The following is a 15300-nucleotide window of genomic DNA, read 5'->3' as shown; positions in this document are numbered from 1 at the left end:
TTGGGATGTGTGAACCACAGTGGAGTGTACTCTGGAAATTCCAGGTTCTTTCTCCAGAGTACATTTATCTCAAGAGTGGGGTTCAGTATGGACAGTCATCTCTGAGCACCACAGTTACTATGCCAAGTAATTATTTTCCCTCAGGGTAGCTTATTAATCCAAAATAAACAAGGGGAATTGGCAGCTGTGAATACCCAAGGCCACTCCGTAGGTAAGAAAAAGGTGTTTGCAGGGCTTGGGGATGCAGCAGCCAGAAACTCCTAGGTAGGCATTGAAGCTTATAATAAAGTATTCTGCAATTTACATTTAATCAATTCAATTTTTATAAATGGAAGCGGATTTTTAAATGGCATAAACTTGTTCATTGGCAGATATGAATCAGTTTTTTCAACACTTACATTTTGCAATCTTGGTCTCAGTAAAACTATGCTCAGTGTTTACCCATCTTCTGTCAATAACTTCATTGCAATGCATGACTAATATTGCTTAAGGAAGTTTCTCAAGTATGATCTTTAGAATCAACGTGACTTTTGAAAACAGCGTTTGCAGCAATGGTGATTGTCCTGTTGCTTATGTGATTAACAAAGTATATTAAATATATAATGTCCATTTTAGATCCAGCGGGACCAGTCCTCTGTTATGGATGATGGGTGCAGAAAACCCTAAGATAGTTACATGGGTACAAGTCCCATTCAGGGAAGAGTAAGATTTTAAGTATTCGTCAGCTAGTTTTTTTCTCTTTCCCTATAATTAATGTAAACAGTGTTGCTGGACTCAAGGGATAAAAAGTAGACTTGATATCTTGGTGCTGAATAGCACCATTGCCATCAGTAGCATACATGCTAGGAAACTGACCTCTCATTTCAAGGGATCAACCTGTGTTTCTGGAGGGCATGGAAGATGCAAAATAAATATGTACAGTTGAATTATTTTAATAGGTAAAGAAATGTCACACTCTCTATCAGTCTCTTTTTGTTCCATAATGACTGAAATCTTGTTTCTGTTTAAAGGCTCTGAAACAGAGAGAGGCGATTTTGAAACTGATTTTGAAAAATGAAAATGTAAGTAACATATTCGTTTGAAAAAATATTTCTATGCATTATCATGGCCGTGGGTGGAAACCTTCAGGGCAGTTGAAAAACATGCTTTCGAACCAATCATCTTTGACCATTGTATGGATTATAATCAGAAACATGCTGGTAGACAGTGTTTGAGTGCAGTGTATTTATGACTGGGAAGCTTCTGGATTTGGGTGTGACCTCAGATTTCAGAGGTAGAGTAGTTTAATAGATTAAGCATGAAACTGTCTTTAGAGAAATTAGATTTCTAATATCAGTTTTGACAACGATTCACTGTGGTTTAGGGCAAATTATACAATCTCTCTGTCAAGGGCATTCTCTCTAGTTGAGCTGGGAAGTGGCAATGTGTGACAGTGCTGCTTTTACCTCCTGCTTGTTCATCGGGAAGAAAAAGTGTTGCCTCACATTTATCTTCAGTACTTTATATGGGGCTCATGTCACAGACTAGAGAAGGAACAAGGAGACTTGGAACATCTGTGTATTTTTACACAATTTTACCACTGTTGCTGTTGACAAAACGTACAGCCTCGTCCTGCCAGCCTTCTGTGTGGAACTCCCTTTTAAGATCATGGTTCCTAGCATGGAGAACTTTCAGGATTTAGACCCACCATATTAGTAATTCCCATATTAGTTTACAAAACATCCTAGATTAATGACTGTACAATAAAACAAATACATTTCAGAAGTAAAACTAATTTTAAATCTCATCAATTTTAGTGGTATAATATGGGAGTTGATCGCTATGAATGGCTAAGTATTAAGAAGGAAAACATTTCATAAACTGTCAGGATTGCTTGCAGGTGATAGTTGGAATATAAGGTCCTTCCAGCAAAATAAGTGAGCACTAGAGATATGAAAACAGAATTGATATTTAAAAGAAAAGTGTCAACATAAATGAGTCCTAGAGGAAGGCTGAAACTTGATGATTTTAAGTTTGATGGATTTAGTATTGGGAAATCCATAGAATTATAGACATTAGGACTGAAAGGAATGTGATGGGTCATATCAAAGCCTCTAGACTTAGAGCAGGCTAATCTTCTAGACGCAGATTGTTCCTTTTTCAGGAAATATTTTTTCCTTTTATTTGAACATGTTCCTTAATGTTGATCTTTTTTTATGTACTTGAAGCATTGTAGTTTTAATTTGTCTATAAAGAAATTTTAAAAAACATTCCACTTGCTTTTCTGATGCATCTATGTAAAAAGATTAGCTTCTAGAAGACGCCATTTTCTGATGGAAAATATTTGTTTAAAGTTGGGAGATCTGGATTAGAACTATCAAGAGGGAGTCAAGACTCCTGGGTTGCTTTTGGGTTCTGCTTGACTTGGTGCATGAACTTGGACGAGTTATGTTGCCTGTCAACGGTTCAGCTCTCTTATTTGTAACATGGGTATAATTCTTCACCACCTCAGAATAGCACTATTAAAATTAATTGGTTTTAATGTGTTTTGATATTCTGTGATGAAAGGTGCCAACAGAAAATATTAATATGTCAGTTGATTTTTCAGACTTAGTGTGTGAAGTGGCAAAAATGTTCATTAAAATGAAAAGTGAATGCTAAATGTACACTTTCTAACAATGTCTGAGAAATAAATTTGTGTGTTGGTAGACATGTAATAAAATAAAATAATACTTATAGGCCTATGCCTAGGTCTTGTTTTGTATTACACACACACACACACATATATATATATATATGGACCTGAGTTCACTAAGTACCTTGTAGGATCAGCCCCTTGTAAAGAAAGGCTAATGTTGGAGTGTGGGTGTAGAAGAATTGGATCACCATTTCTGTGATTCCGTTGTATCCACTGGTAGTTACCGGATGTTGTCTATATTGCATGCTGTGTCATATTTAACACTGAGCTGATACTTATAACTCTTCACAGTTGTGTTCTAACATGACATAATTTGCTAGTAAAGACAAGCCCTAAAAAGGGTCATAGAAGCTCTTCAAGACTTTGTGTCAGGGGGATCCTGTCCTCTTCAGCTATCAGCACTCTAAATTTGTACAGGAGAAATAATAAGGTAATTACTGCCTTCCAGTGGCTGCCAGTTTTTTAATAACTATAAAGTTTTGTTAGTGAAACTTTAGTTTTACTGATCATGTCGTTGCTTCCCAGGTAGAAAGTAATTGTTTTATGTTGTGATTATACTTTGCTAACATTTCCTTTTAGTTCCTCAAAGGCAAAACCCTAATAAAATCTAAAGACAGTAAGTCTCTAATAGTGACTTTCTTTTCTATATTTTGTAAAATATCTTACTGACTTTGAAGTTTTCATGCCCATTTCTTTATTTTCTGGTAGGTGGACAGGCATGTGGACCTCCTGCAAATTGCTAAAGAAACAGATGGATTTTCAGGAAGTGATTTGAAAGAAATGTGTCGTGATGCAGCACTCCTGTGCGTCAGGGAATATGTTAATTCTACATGTGAAGAAAGGTGCTTCTTGGTGTTTGTATTATGGCTGCGAGACTGAGACTAAGCCCCCTTTGTGCTAGACACTACAAATAATTGTGTCTTCAGTTTTAATGTTAAGAAGGAGCTTTAAAAACAAAACAAATGATGGAAACCAGTGGTGGTTTTTCTCTACACCAATCCTCACTCCACACACACAAATTCAGTGAATAAATCACTTCATTTTGGTTATGGATGTAATAAATCAGTATGAAAATTACTTCAGTACTATTGGGAAATATTATGGTAAAAGATGAACACACAAGATGGGGCATAACTTTATTGATTTTAATGGGACTGTTCATGTGCATAAAGTTACACTGTGTATAATGTTTGGAGGATCGGTCCCTGTGTGTAATCATAGGCTGTAAATGTGGCTACTTGAATTATACAGGTTCCAGTCATGCACCCCCTGCATTTCTCAAAGCACTAAACTATACATTCTAATGTAAAGGTTCCGTTGCCTCTGTTACAGAATCACTGCCCTCAGGCTTACTTTTGTATGTCCTTAAATCCAAATCCAAGGTGAGCTTGAGTGCTACATTTCATGGTTTAGTACTGAAAAGTGAACAAAAGACATTTGATGTGTTTAGTTGGAGAACTAATTCTCCATATATATATATATAAAAACCAGAAATTAGTGAACAGTAAGTAGTCCAGAGTTTCCTTAAAAAATTACAGCTAAACAACATTTTATAAAGAGCCAAACTAGACTGTCAAATAGGTTTCTTTCCTGTTGAATGAGTTCCTTATTTTAGTGTTCACAACTTCAGAACTTTTTTTAACAATACAGTAAGGTACCTAAAGAGGAACCCACACACCCTTGTGTTGCATAGACCTTGATCCTGTGTTACATTATGTAATTCCAGAACTTTGCAGCAAGTAATAGCTCTTGTGAACACTTCTCTCCTACCCCTGGTTAGGTCAGTTACATCCGTTGATATAGCCAGACATTATCTATTGAGTGTTCTGTAGTTTCTGGCACTGTATGTATAGCTGAGGATTATTTTACAGCATGTAAATCAGATTAATTATGTAACATTTGAATCACTGTTGGGTTTTTTGTTTTTTTTTAAAGCAATGATGAAGATGAAATTCGGCCAGTGCAACAGCTGGATCTGCACAGGGCAATTGAGAAGATGAGGAAGTCAAAAGATGCAACACTTCAGAATGTTTTGATGCATGTTAGTTTAGACTAAGACTAAACAGTGTGTTTGCAGTTTCTGATGTGGCCTAGTTTGGTGACTTGCGCTGTAATCAGTTAGTTAAAACGAGTGTGGGGGGAGGGATATTCTTTCAATAAGGGAGTTAAATGTTTCATTTCCAGAAGGGTTTTATACACTGAATTCTAAATTATTGAAATCTGGTAATCTTACAGAAATAGATGTGGTCTACAGCTCATGAAGTGGAACAATATAGTCCAGTCCAAGAGTGAATGCTTGTGTTTTGTCCAATTACCAATATGTTGTAGTGGCCTTAAAGTAGGTTCTAAGCTGATGCATGTTTTTGAGGGGAAGTGGAAAATGATTGAATACCAGTTCATGTATATATGTATGAACGTGTGTGTGTTTATATTAAGTGTATATATCCACACATTTTTTATATATAGACATAATCTGTAGATAAGTTGAATATGGAAAATCTTTTTTTACTTAATTACTGAATGAAATTAAATCAGATGTATAGATTAAAAGACTCTATTGTATTCAATGCACATTTACCTTTTTTACTTTTAGAAACTTATACAAAAGGCAGAAATTCTGTTTGAATTCAAATTTTATTTTACAACTTTGAAGTATTGGTGACTTTCACATTGATGTTTTAAGTCTACATTCAGTAGAGGTAGCAAACTAATGAGTAAATGTTTGAATATTTTTCATTTTTTATGAAATCCTGCTATTAGGCTTTTTTTTTTTTTTTTTTTTTTACATTTTTACTCTCTGAGTTGAGTGAATAACCTTGCTAACTGGTCTTTCATTAAACCCTCCATGTTCTAATTCCCTAAAAAATATGGCTCTGATTTATTATACACTAGTCAGGGGTTCTGTTGTTATGACTTCATTTTCTTTAGAAAATATGACAGGTTTCAGAGTAGCAGCCGTGTTAGTCTGTATTCGCAAAAAGAAAAGGAGTACTTGTGGCACCTTAGAGACTAACCAATTTATTTGAGCATAACTCAAATGCATCTGATGAAGTGAGCTGTAGCTCACGAAAGCTTATGCTCAAATAAATTGGTTAGTTTCTAAGGTGCCACTAGTACTCCTTTTCTTTTTTAGAGAAAATATTTCAACATCTTTACAAGATGCTATGAATTATCACAAGCATTATTTTAACTTGGAGAGGGAAGTATATTTTGTGGTGGTTTTCTTTGTTTCCTCATACACTAATTTGCAAAGCTGAGAAACTCGACCTGGGTCTCCCAGTCATTGTGAATTAGCAATGTTAAACTGTTGCCAACAAGTACAGTAGAACAAATTTATGAGATCGATAATGTAAGATGTAAAACTTTTCCAAGCTTAATATTGTTTAAACAAAGTGTACCTTTATTTTTTATAGCAGCACTATGAACTGTGCACTAATTACGTGCATATATACTTCCTAACCTAACAGCCAGGATGTTCAGACCTAAGTATGTTACGGACAACCAGCATATGCTACTGATAAGAGGAAAGTTAAATAAGCATGAAAACAAGTTAAAAATAAGATAAAGAAATTTGAACCAGCCACCCTAGGAGATAAAGGGCTAAAAATGGAAATTCCATCAAGTTTATCACCACTGTATTTTATAATATGTAAAAAGTCCCTTTTCTCTGAGAACTTCTTCAGTGAACTCTGTTACATATCAGCTGTTCAAAAGATGTTATTTTGACTCAGCAACTCATTTTCCCACCCCCTCCTCTCAAAGATTGTGTTTCTCCAGTCTAATGTTTGTTTCCTTTTTTGACACTGGAAAGCTCTAGGGTAAATGCACATAGCTTTCAATCATAGTGGGAAAGGGAAATGAGATTATGCCACAGTAAAGAACGCTAATTTGGGGTATTTGGCATTTTAATCTCAAGTATTTCAACTATAGAAACCTCAAACAATAGTTGAGGAGATCCAATAACAGAGAATTCTATCCTTTTTAAAAGAATTCCTCCTACGGGAAGGGGAGCTCTCGAGTCCTTAGGAAAAAAAAAACAGAACCAGCAGTGAGAGAATTTGTAAACATCTAGAGGAAAAGCAGCAGGGATTTATAAGGAACAAATGACAGGCAAATTTAGTTGTTCTTGAATTTTGATTAAATTTGTGGATGAGGAAAATGCAGCAGAAGTAATATAGTTTTAGTGAAGCATTAGGTACTGTGATTCCCCCCCTCCCCCATTACCTTACATACAGTAACACTCAGCATATTAAAATTAACTTCTGTGGTTTTAGAATCAGTTCAGCAAAGCACTTAAATAAATACATGCTTAACCTTAAACCTCGGGGTACTCTAAATAGCTGAGCAGTCCCATTGATTTTAATTAAAGTTAAGCACGATTATATGCTTTTGCTGAACCAGGCCCTTTTGGACCCAATGGTTTGTTTTTCCCTGTCCCCTTGAACGTGATACTGTGTGATGTGTGTTTGATTTCATTTAGGTCTCTTCCTACTCCACTCAGTAACCATCATAGCTTCAGTAGTAGTCTGTAGCTAAAAGACTGATCAAATGATCTAGTCTAGGAAGAAATCCTGGTGTCTTCTTTTCACAAGGACCCTGCTATTCAGTGAAGGATTCATATAGATCAGTGGTTTTCAACTTTTCTTTTTCCATTTGCAGATCCCTAAAAAATTTCAAATGGAGGTGTGGACACCTTTGGAAGTCTTAAACAGTCTATGGACCCCCAAGGCTCCATCGATCACAGAGTGAAAACCACTGATATAGATCTCTGGAGAACACCACTTGAATTGCCCTTCTGCTATTTAAGATTCTCTTTCAGAGTATGCTTGAACTTCAGCTTTTTCGTCCTGTACTTGGGAGTAAGAGTAGGGACAACAGTTCACCCAAACTAGGTACACAAATAAGCAGGGGATCATGGTGCCTGAAGTGTATCAGCTCATCCTCTGAGCAGAAAGTGGTTTACTCTTAACCGTTCACTTACCAGGACTTTCGAAAATTTAGTCCCTGTGGTTGGTGCTGAGTGCTTCACCATCTAGCCATGAGCAACTTCCCCACAAATTTGCACTTCTCAGTGACCTAGAGGGGAGCCCTTCATGGTGGGATTTTTCCTCACGCGGCTCTGAGGGCAAAATGCCACTTGGCATCCTGACTGGAGCAATTCTATGTCTTTGTGTGTCTGTTTGGGAAGAAAGTAGAGTTCTGAGATTATAGCTTTCTCTTGTGTGGCCATGACCGATGATACTCTTGCAGCCACCATTCAGCCTTTATTAGGTGAAGGTTGCAGCTGGTCAGTTTCAGGGTAGGGGTACTTTGGGTTTCTTCACCACTTCTAAACTCACACCAGCATCTGTGCATAATGCTTTCTACCATACCTGGTGGGCCAGAAGAATCTATCCTCTCCTAGCAGATGATGACCTGGCCTCAGTTACATCATCACTTCCTGTCTGGGTTACTGCAATACACTGTAGCCGGCCATGAAGCTCTTAGGAAACTCCAACTAGTACACAATGCTGCAGGGCATCTCCTCAGTAATGCTGGCTATTCTAAGCCCATCAAACCTGGCCTCTGCTCTCTACAGTGCCTTCCCATAAAATATTAAGTTGAAGGTTTTTGTCCTTTTCTTCAATATACTCTGGCTTGGGCCTGGATATCTAAAGGTGCCCAAAGCTTCAGGAGAACTGTAGTCTACAACTGTTCCTTGGCCATAATGGAGTTGTCCACCATAAGGGTAAAGTTCATGCATGCAGGAGACTAAACTTTCTCAGGGGCTAGTCCTAGACTAGAATGAACTTTCATAAGTACTAATGACCATCACAAACCTCACCACGGCAAGGTGCACTATTTCAAGCTACCTTCTTTGACCTGCCTCCTCTTAGACACACTAACGTGCACATTAAAAAAAGTAAAACGTTAAAGTGCCATAACACTACACTGCACACACACAATTTTGCCCAACCGCTCGGTAAAGGATGAGAGCAAGAACAAACCACATGTGACAGATATTGGTTACATTATTTAACTTATTACAGGAAGGTGCTTGGAACAGTGAGGAGGGTGGTATAAGACCCTCACTTGAATCCCAATTACTTGATTCCTTTACCTTGCTGGTAGCAATTTTTTTTCACATCAACCGCTTCTACAAGACGGGAGTGAAGATTTCCACTGCTCCATTTTATTCTTGCTTTATAGGGAAGTGGATCCCAGCAGCATGTAGGTGCCCATAGGTTAGAGTCTGAAAACTGAGCAAACCAGATAGCCCCAAATTGCTTTTTATATGTGATGTGGGGTTGACGTAGTTACTAAAAAGTTGGAAATAGTGTGGCCTATGTGTGGGGTATTTTTTAAATAAAATGCCTGCATACCTATGTTAATCCTCATGCTGGAACCATGCTATAAGAAAGTAATAAGAAGGCATGGATAGTTCAGGAAACTGGCTGTAATAGGTTCTGCTGGTATTGATCCAATAAGTTTCTAGCACAGTTTCAGTGGCTACTCTCCCATGCTTGCCAAACCCCTGGAGATTAGAAGGCCAGGAGTAGCATGGCAGTGGAGAACTCATGTAAATTCAGTGCTGACAGTCTGCATTCCCTTACAGGTAAGTCTTGATGTGAATACATTTCAGAAAGCAAAAAAAGGTTGTAAAAAATTTCACAAAATGACAAGCAAATATTTAGACATAGAAATATATATTTGTACTAAAAGTGAATGTTTAATAACAGAGTATCGAGTTCAGAATATATTATGACTCATGAGATGCATCAGTCAAGGCACAAATTCCAGTCTTGTCTTTAATAAATATACTATAAAAATACTAGCGAATGGACTCAAATTATTCCTTTAAAATAGTGTAGTAAATTGTTTTGCTGTAACCGTTTGGGTTTACTGCTTTTTCACAGACCACTTCTTTGTTTTAAGGTTAAAAAAAATGTAACACCACTTTTAAAAATATCAAATATTAATTAAAAGTCACAGTATTACTTTTCTCTTTCAGGTCCCTGCCAGAGGGCCTAAATATAAAAGGCACTATTGTTTAATATATTTTTAGCTTCCTGTGTTACATTTGTAGTATTTAATTTCTTGAGGTATAATGCAACTTTTGATTCCTTACTCTAGATTTTTAAAAGCAATAAGAAGCTGGAAATATTTGAAAAGTAAAATGTTTTAAAATAACATTTTGAATTGCTTCTGTAATTATGTGCATTGCACAATGGGCACAGCAAAACAATTTCACTTAATTATATATTTTACTAAACTAAATTACAAGCAGAAGCATGATTGTTTTACAATATATAGATCTTTTTACATTTAAAACTGCAAAATGAGAAGAATGCTAATTTCATTTACAACACCTTTTAACCAGTTTTTGGACACCCATTAAAGTATTCTGAGATATATAAAAATAAATCTGCAAGATCAGAGACTGAAATCACTCACATTAATTCCTACAATAACTGTGTATATTTTCCCTAGAAAATGAATAACACAATATCATGTTCATGGAGGTAATAAGCTCCTACAAGTCTCCAGTAAATACCAACCATTACTTCAGCAGCTCTCATATGCTTTCTTCTTCCTAGAAGCCCATGAAAGTAGATAGAACACACCTCCAAAGCCTAAGTCAACAGATTTGGGCTTTTGAGCCACTAGGGAAGTACAGTAACTCCTCACTTAACATTGTAGTTATGTTCCTGAAAAATGCGACTTTAAGTGAAACAATGTTAAGCAAATCCAAGCTTGGTTGAGGTGGTGGAGTCAGAGGGTGGGATATTGCCTTACTGCTAAATGATGAACTAGCAATTGGCTGAGCCCTCAAGGCTTAACCCATGGTTGTTAACGTAGCCTCACACTCTACAAGGCAGCACAAATGGAGGGAGGGGAGACAGCCTGGCAGACAGAGACACACCCTGTGTGTGTGTGAGAGAGAGAGAGATGTGCATTGCCCCTTTAAGTATGCTGACACCACTCTTAAATACACTACCTTGTTAAGTTAATCAGCAAGCTGAGACTGCAGCAGCTACTGCCAGGAAGCTTCCTCTGTCCTGAGCCCTGCAGTGTCTTCACCCCCCCCCCAGCCCTGCTTAAGGGAGATGGGGTAAGTGGGGTGCAGGGGGAGGGGGACACCCTGACATTAGTCCCCCTCTCCTCCCCACCAGCAAGCAGGAGGCTCTGGAGAGCAGCTCCAAGGCAGAGGGCAGGAGCAGCACACAACAGTGGGGGGCAGGACAGCTGAACTGCTGGCAATTGATAGCCTGCTGGGCAGCTGCCACACAGGAAACTTAGGGGAGCGGGGAGCTGATAAGGGGACTGCCAGTCCACCCTGGTTCCAAGCCCCCACCAGCTAGCGCCAACGAGCTGCTCTGCCTGCCAGAGTGGACAAAACAGGCGGCTGCCAAACAAGGTTATAAGGGAGGATTGAGCAACTTTAAACGAGCATGTTCCCTAATTGATCTGCAACATAACAATGTTAACCAGGACGACTTTAAGTGAGGAGTTACTACAGTGAGTTACAAAGTCTAGGCCTGGGTCCCCACACGGACAACCTGCTAACAGTTCCTTCTCTTCTAGACTGAGGGGTCTCCAGTGTACACAATGCCTCTGCTGACTACAAATATGGCAGGTGCAAGGAAGATGAAAGCCAACAACCTCAATATCACCCAAAAACACAATGGCACCTAATGCAGATTGGAAGACTAGTACAGTCTGTGCATGGTGAGCCTGCTTCCCCAGTGATCAGCCACATCCTGCACCACCTTACATTTCCAGGTGGATTTATGCTGCAGCTCAAGGAAGAGTTCACTTTAGTAATCACAAGGTGGCAAACGAGAAGTGATCACAGAAGCCAGACTCATGTCCAAAAGAAACTTGTTGCAACCTCCTGGCCAGATACAGATTGGGGGGAAAAAACCATCAACATCCCAGTCTAATAGCACCTGGAGATCCTAGCCTCCAGCTTACCACCTGAAGCAACAACATGCAACACACACTCTCCATTAAGGAGGCACGTACAATTCACCATATTTTCCCATCTGCCATTTGCATTCCTGTTTTTTCTAGATAGAGCTTCAGCCAGCTGTTCCTCACCCACACCCCAATCTCTGGCAGACAGTGATAAAACGAATGGGCCTTATTTCTTTCCTCTCTTTAGAACAGCAGTAAGCTGCAACATGATGGGCATTAATAGGCTGTTGATCCATGACTTTTGTACATTATGGGCATGAAACTGATGGGAGAGTGTCTTCTTTCATACTCTGTTAATGCACAGCCTGGAGGGGCTTACTGCAGTTACAGTAAATATGCATAATTTGAAAAACAAATGTTTAAAGCTAATCTTTCAGAAGGACAAAGTGTGTGGGGGAGGGGAGTGGAGGGGAGGGGGGGCTATCCTCCCTATATGGAAAGCATAAGCAAGGGAACATGTGTTAAACACTACATCTAAAATTTTTACTGTATAGCAAAATCAATTTTTCTAGCTCTCTCAATTACACCTTTCCCAAACCTCCTGGAGCCAAAATGGCCTTTCCAAAACAGGTTGTGGCCAGTTTGTTTCCTTTTTCTATTGGAAACTGGAAGCATTATATTCGACTAAATTAGCTTTTATTATAGAAAAGAGGGTAGAAAGTGGCAAGAAAGAGGCGCTAGCTTGACATTCTAGGGTGTCAAGAGACTATTTTAAACTGTCCCCTCCTAAACTTGGCCTCTTTATTCAATAAGCTGAACTCGGATCCTGATTCTCAAATCACATACAGTGTAAATCATACACACCAGTGTAAATCAGAAATAACTCCACTGTGGTCAGTGGCATTACACTGGTACAAAACAGATGAAGTGAGAGTAGTCTAAGGGCCTCATGCATCTCCTAGTACAGCTTCCTGCAGTCAAAGCAGGCCAGCTCCCCTGCAGTTCTTGGTGGGGAGGGAAAGTGCCACTGTGAGCCCTCAATGCAGGACTCAAAAGTTAAAGCACCACTTCTCCCAACCTCACACTGGCACTCAAGCTGGGCTGCTTTAAATTGTGTCTTTTATGTAGAAAGCTAAACTTGGAGCTGCAATAAAGCTTAGTTCAGTTTCTTGACTGAAACGTCCAAGTTTAAGTAGGAGGCATTAGAAAGAGAGGGGTGTGTGGTGGACAAGAGAAACCCAGATATGTGCGAAAGAAAATCCTTCTGCCCATTGCAGAAGATGGGCTTCTTAAGGAATAAGGGAAATATAGTAAATCATTTCTTTCCTATTTCCAGTTTGTAACTGATTTAAAGAGCATAAGGGATATGTAACTACATCATGGCTATAAGGTCAAACTGTGTACCTTTGGGGGTTGGTGTACCACTAGGACATCACTAAAGATGTCCAACTGGTCAGTCCTAATATGGCTTTGGACAATCATCCAAATAAATAACAGACTGGCTGCTGGTCCCTTTGAGGTTGAAAGGAAAATTACCAATAATTTAGTGGGAGAAGGGCCAGGCCCAAAATACATACATTCAAAAACAATTTGACCCTATTAGAAAATGTTCTAACCTACCATTAGGATATTGAAAATGCAAACTAAGTGATCTGTAATACAGTAAATCAATCAATCAAGAGCTCACTCTTAATACCCATATTTCTGAGGAAAAGTAGAATTAATATTTTTTTTCCAGTGATTTGTAGTATTCAGTTAAGACTTTCCAAGCTTTTGGAGCCATGAACCCATCAGGTGGATTTTCGCCTTCTCGAGCAAGCTTTCTCATGCGTGTTCCAGAGATGAAGTCAAATTCATCGTGCCTACCACAGAACAGATATATGGATGAAATCAGTAAATTTAGTCTCCTTAAGTGCATCAAAGCCAAATCTTTTCAAATTTATTTTTTCTGCTATCCTCAGAATTTAATCTGAAAATTGCAATGTCTTCACTAACTCTGTAAGCACTAATGGCACAAATTTTTATCTACATGTGCAAATTTACCAGCAGCAATAAGAAGCAACGGGACCTCTATTAAATAAAGGACCTCTATTTTCACTATTACATTATATTATTAAATATAAAATACTTTTCTAAAAATAAGGAGAAGTATTTCTACTGTTTCCTAAATGTTGTTGTTTCTTAACCTTTTTGGTGAAGATCAAGCATAGCATTAGTTTCATATGTGCTAACTCCTTCGTCTGGGTGTTGTGTCCTGTGCTGGCAGGCAAACAGACTCCTCACATAGGTGTTTTCATCCCTTAGTTCTTTTATTTCATTTACAGCCAAGTTATCTAAAATACTACAAAATTTTTCCTTTCTTCTGCTAAACTTCAACCCTTAAGAAATCCTTTAAATATTAAATATTATTTAAATATAATATGGGCTACTTTAAAGCAGATCATCATTCACTGTGTTACCTTTCTGGATTGTAAAAAATCATGGCCTTTTTTACTTTATTGTATGCTGCAACTCTGAAGGGAATGATTTCCACAGAGGCCAAGCCTGGTGCCATGCTAAGGACCTTCCCTCCTTGTGTGGGCTCATACAAATCTTTCTTGGTCTCTGGATGGGGCATGCCTGCAGGGTCTCGGCCCACAATGTAGAAATTGGCTCCAGCAATCATTCGAGCCCTACAGTGCCACTGAACCTGTGAAGGTGCAACACAAATACCATTATTTAAATGCAGGCCAACACTTGACATAGCACATCAATATTTTTGTCTTGCTTTAATAAAAAATGTTTAAAAGCTAGGCAATGTCTTTATTTGGACAAGCATGAAAAGAATGACACTCTTCAGCAGGCTATTTGTTGTTTCTGGTTATAGATTTACCCACTTCACTTTCATCTACCACTGCTTTCACTTCCTCTACTTAAATAAAATGAAACTGGTCTAAAATTAAATTTCTGCAAAGGATGCATCTAGTGGAAATTGTACAGAGAGAAACTGATCTTGTTCTGTTTTTTACGGCTGTAAGAGTACATGAGATCATTTGTTCTCTCTCTGTCTGATCACAGAACTCCTTAAATGAAATGATGCATGAAAACTGAGAGGCCATAACTGGAAAATGCTGAAGAGTGAACACTTTACAAGTCTCTCTATTTACTAATAGTTGAATATATGCCATAACTTAAGTATGGCTGGCTGGATAATTGGGGCCTCTTGTGAAATGGGAAAGACTAGGGCATCCTTAATTACTTTAATATTAATTCCTCTCTTTATTGGGACCACCAAGAACTGACTGCCATAGTCCTGATTACGTATGAGAGTTGCCCCAGCCTCTCCAGGAGGCCAGACAGAGCACCCCAGCTAGGCCTAGAATCCCAGCGATGCAAAGGTAAAGTAAAGCCACCTTTGCACCTCAGACCTCTCTTGAGTTGTCTCCCCTGCAAGGGGCAGCACAGAATGTGGCTGGATATATATATACTCTCTGTGCCTCACAATCTGTACACTGTCTCTGCTCAGCTATATTCCCTTCCCTTTTGTCACCCTCTCAATATTTAAATAGAAATTGAGACAGTCCATCTTCAGTAAAAAATGTATAACCACCAAACGTCCTGCACCCCTGGGGTGCTGTGTAAATAATGCTAGTATTACTGAAATTACTAGTTTAAAAGGCTAAGTAATTCCCCCCCAAATAAATTACTATTCCTTTCTCTCAGGATTTATATAATACTGTAGTTCT

General features: G+C 38.4%; 2 protein-coding genes across 6 annotated transcripts in view; one reads left to right on the top strand and one right to left on the bottom strand.

The window, feature by feature from the left end:
• The window catches only part of ATAD1 (ATPase family AAA domain containing 1), a 448511-nt gene extending 443267 nt beyond the window's left edge, over positions 1–5244 (top strand). For all 5 annotated transcript variants that reach the window (XM_073353762.1, XM_073353764.1, XM_073353761.1 and 2 more), the window contains 3 exons: positions 1011–1061; positions 3386–3519; positions 4613–5244. In XM_073353762.1, the coding sequence (XP_073209863.1) occupies positions 1011–1061; positions 3386–3519; positions 4613–4733 (306 nt within the window). In that variant the 3' untranslated portion in view covers positions 4734–5244. The remainder of the gene's footprint in view (positions 1–1010; positions 1062–3385; positions 3520–4612) is intronic.
• Positions 5245–9374: 4130 nt separating this feature from the next.
• PAPSS2 (3'-phosphoadenosine 5'-phosphosulfate synthase 2) overlaps positions 9375–15300 on the bottom strand; it is an 89915-nt gene continuing 83989 nt past the window's right edge. Inside the window, exons 11-12 of the mRNA XM_073353745.1 lie at positions 14035–14264; positions 9375–13437 (exon numbers count right to left, since the gene is read on the bottom strand). Of these exons, the coding sequence (XP_073209846.1) occupies positions 13296–13437; positions 14035–14264 (372 nt within the window). The 3' untranslated portion in view covers positions 9375–13295. The remainder of the gene's footprint in view (positions 13438–14034; positions 14265–15300) is intronic.

The sequence above is a fragment of the Lepidochelys kempii genome, chromosome 7 (assembly GCF_965140265.1).
Source record: "Lepidochelys kempii isolate rLepKem1 chromosome 7, rLepKem1.hap2, whole genome shotgun sequence".
In the NCBI taxonomy this organism is placed as follows: domain Eukaryota; kingdom Metazoa; phylum Chordata; order Testudines; family Cheloniidae; genus Lepidochelys; species Lepidochelys kempii.
The sequence above is the reverse complement of the archived record's forward strand: the minus strand, read 5'-3'. Positions and strand labels throughout refer to the sequence as shown.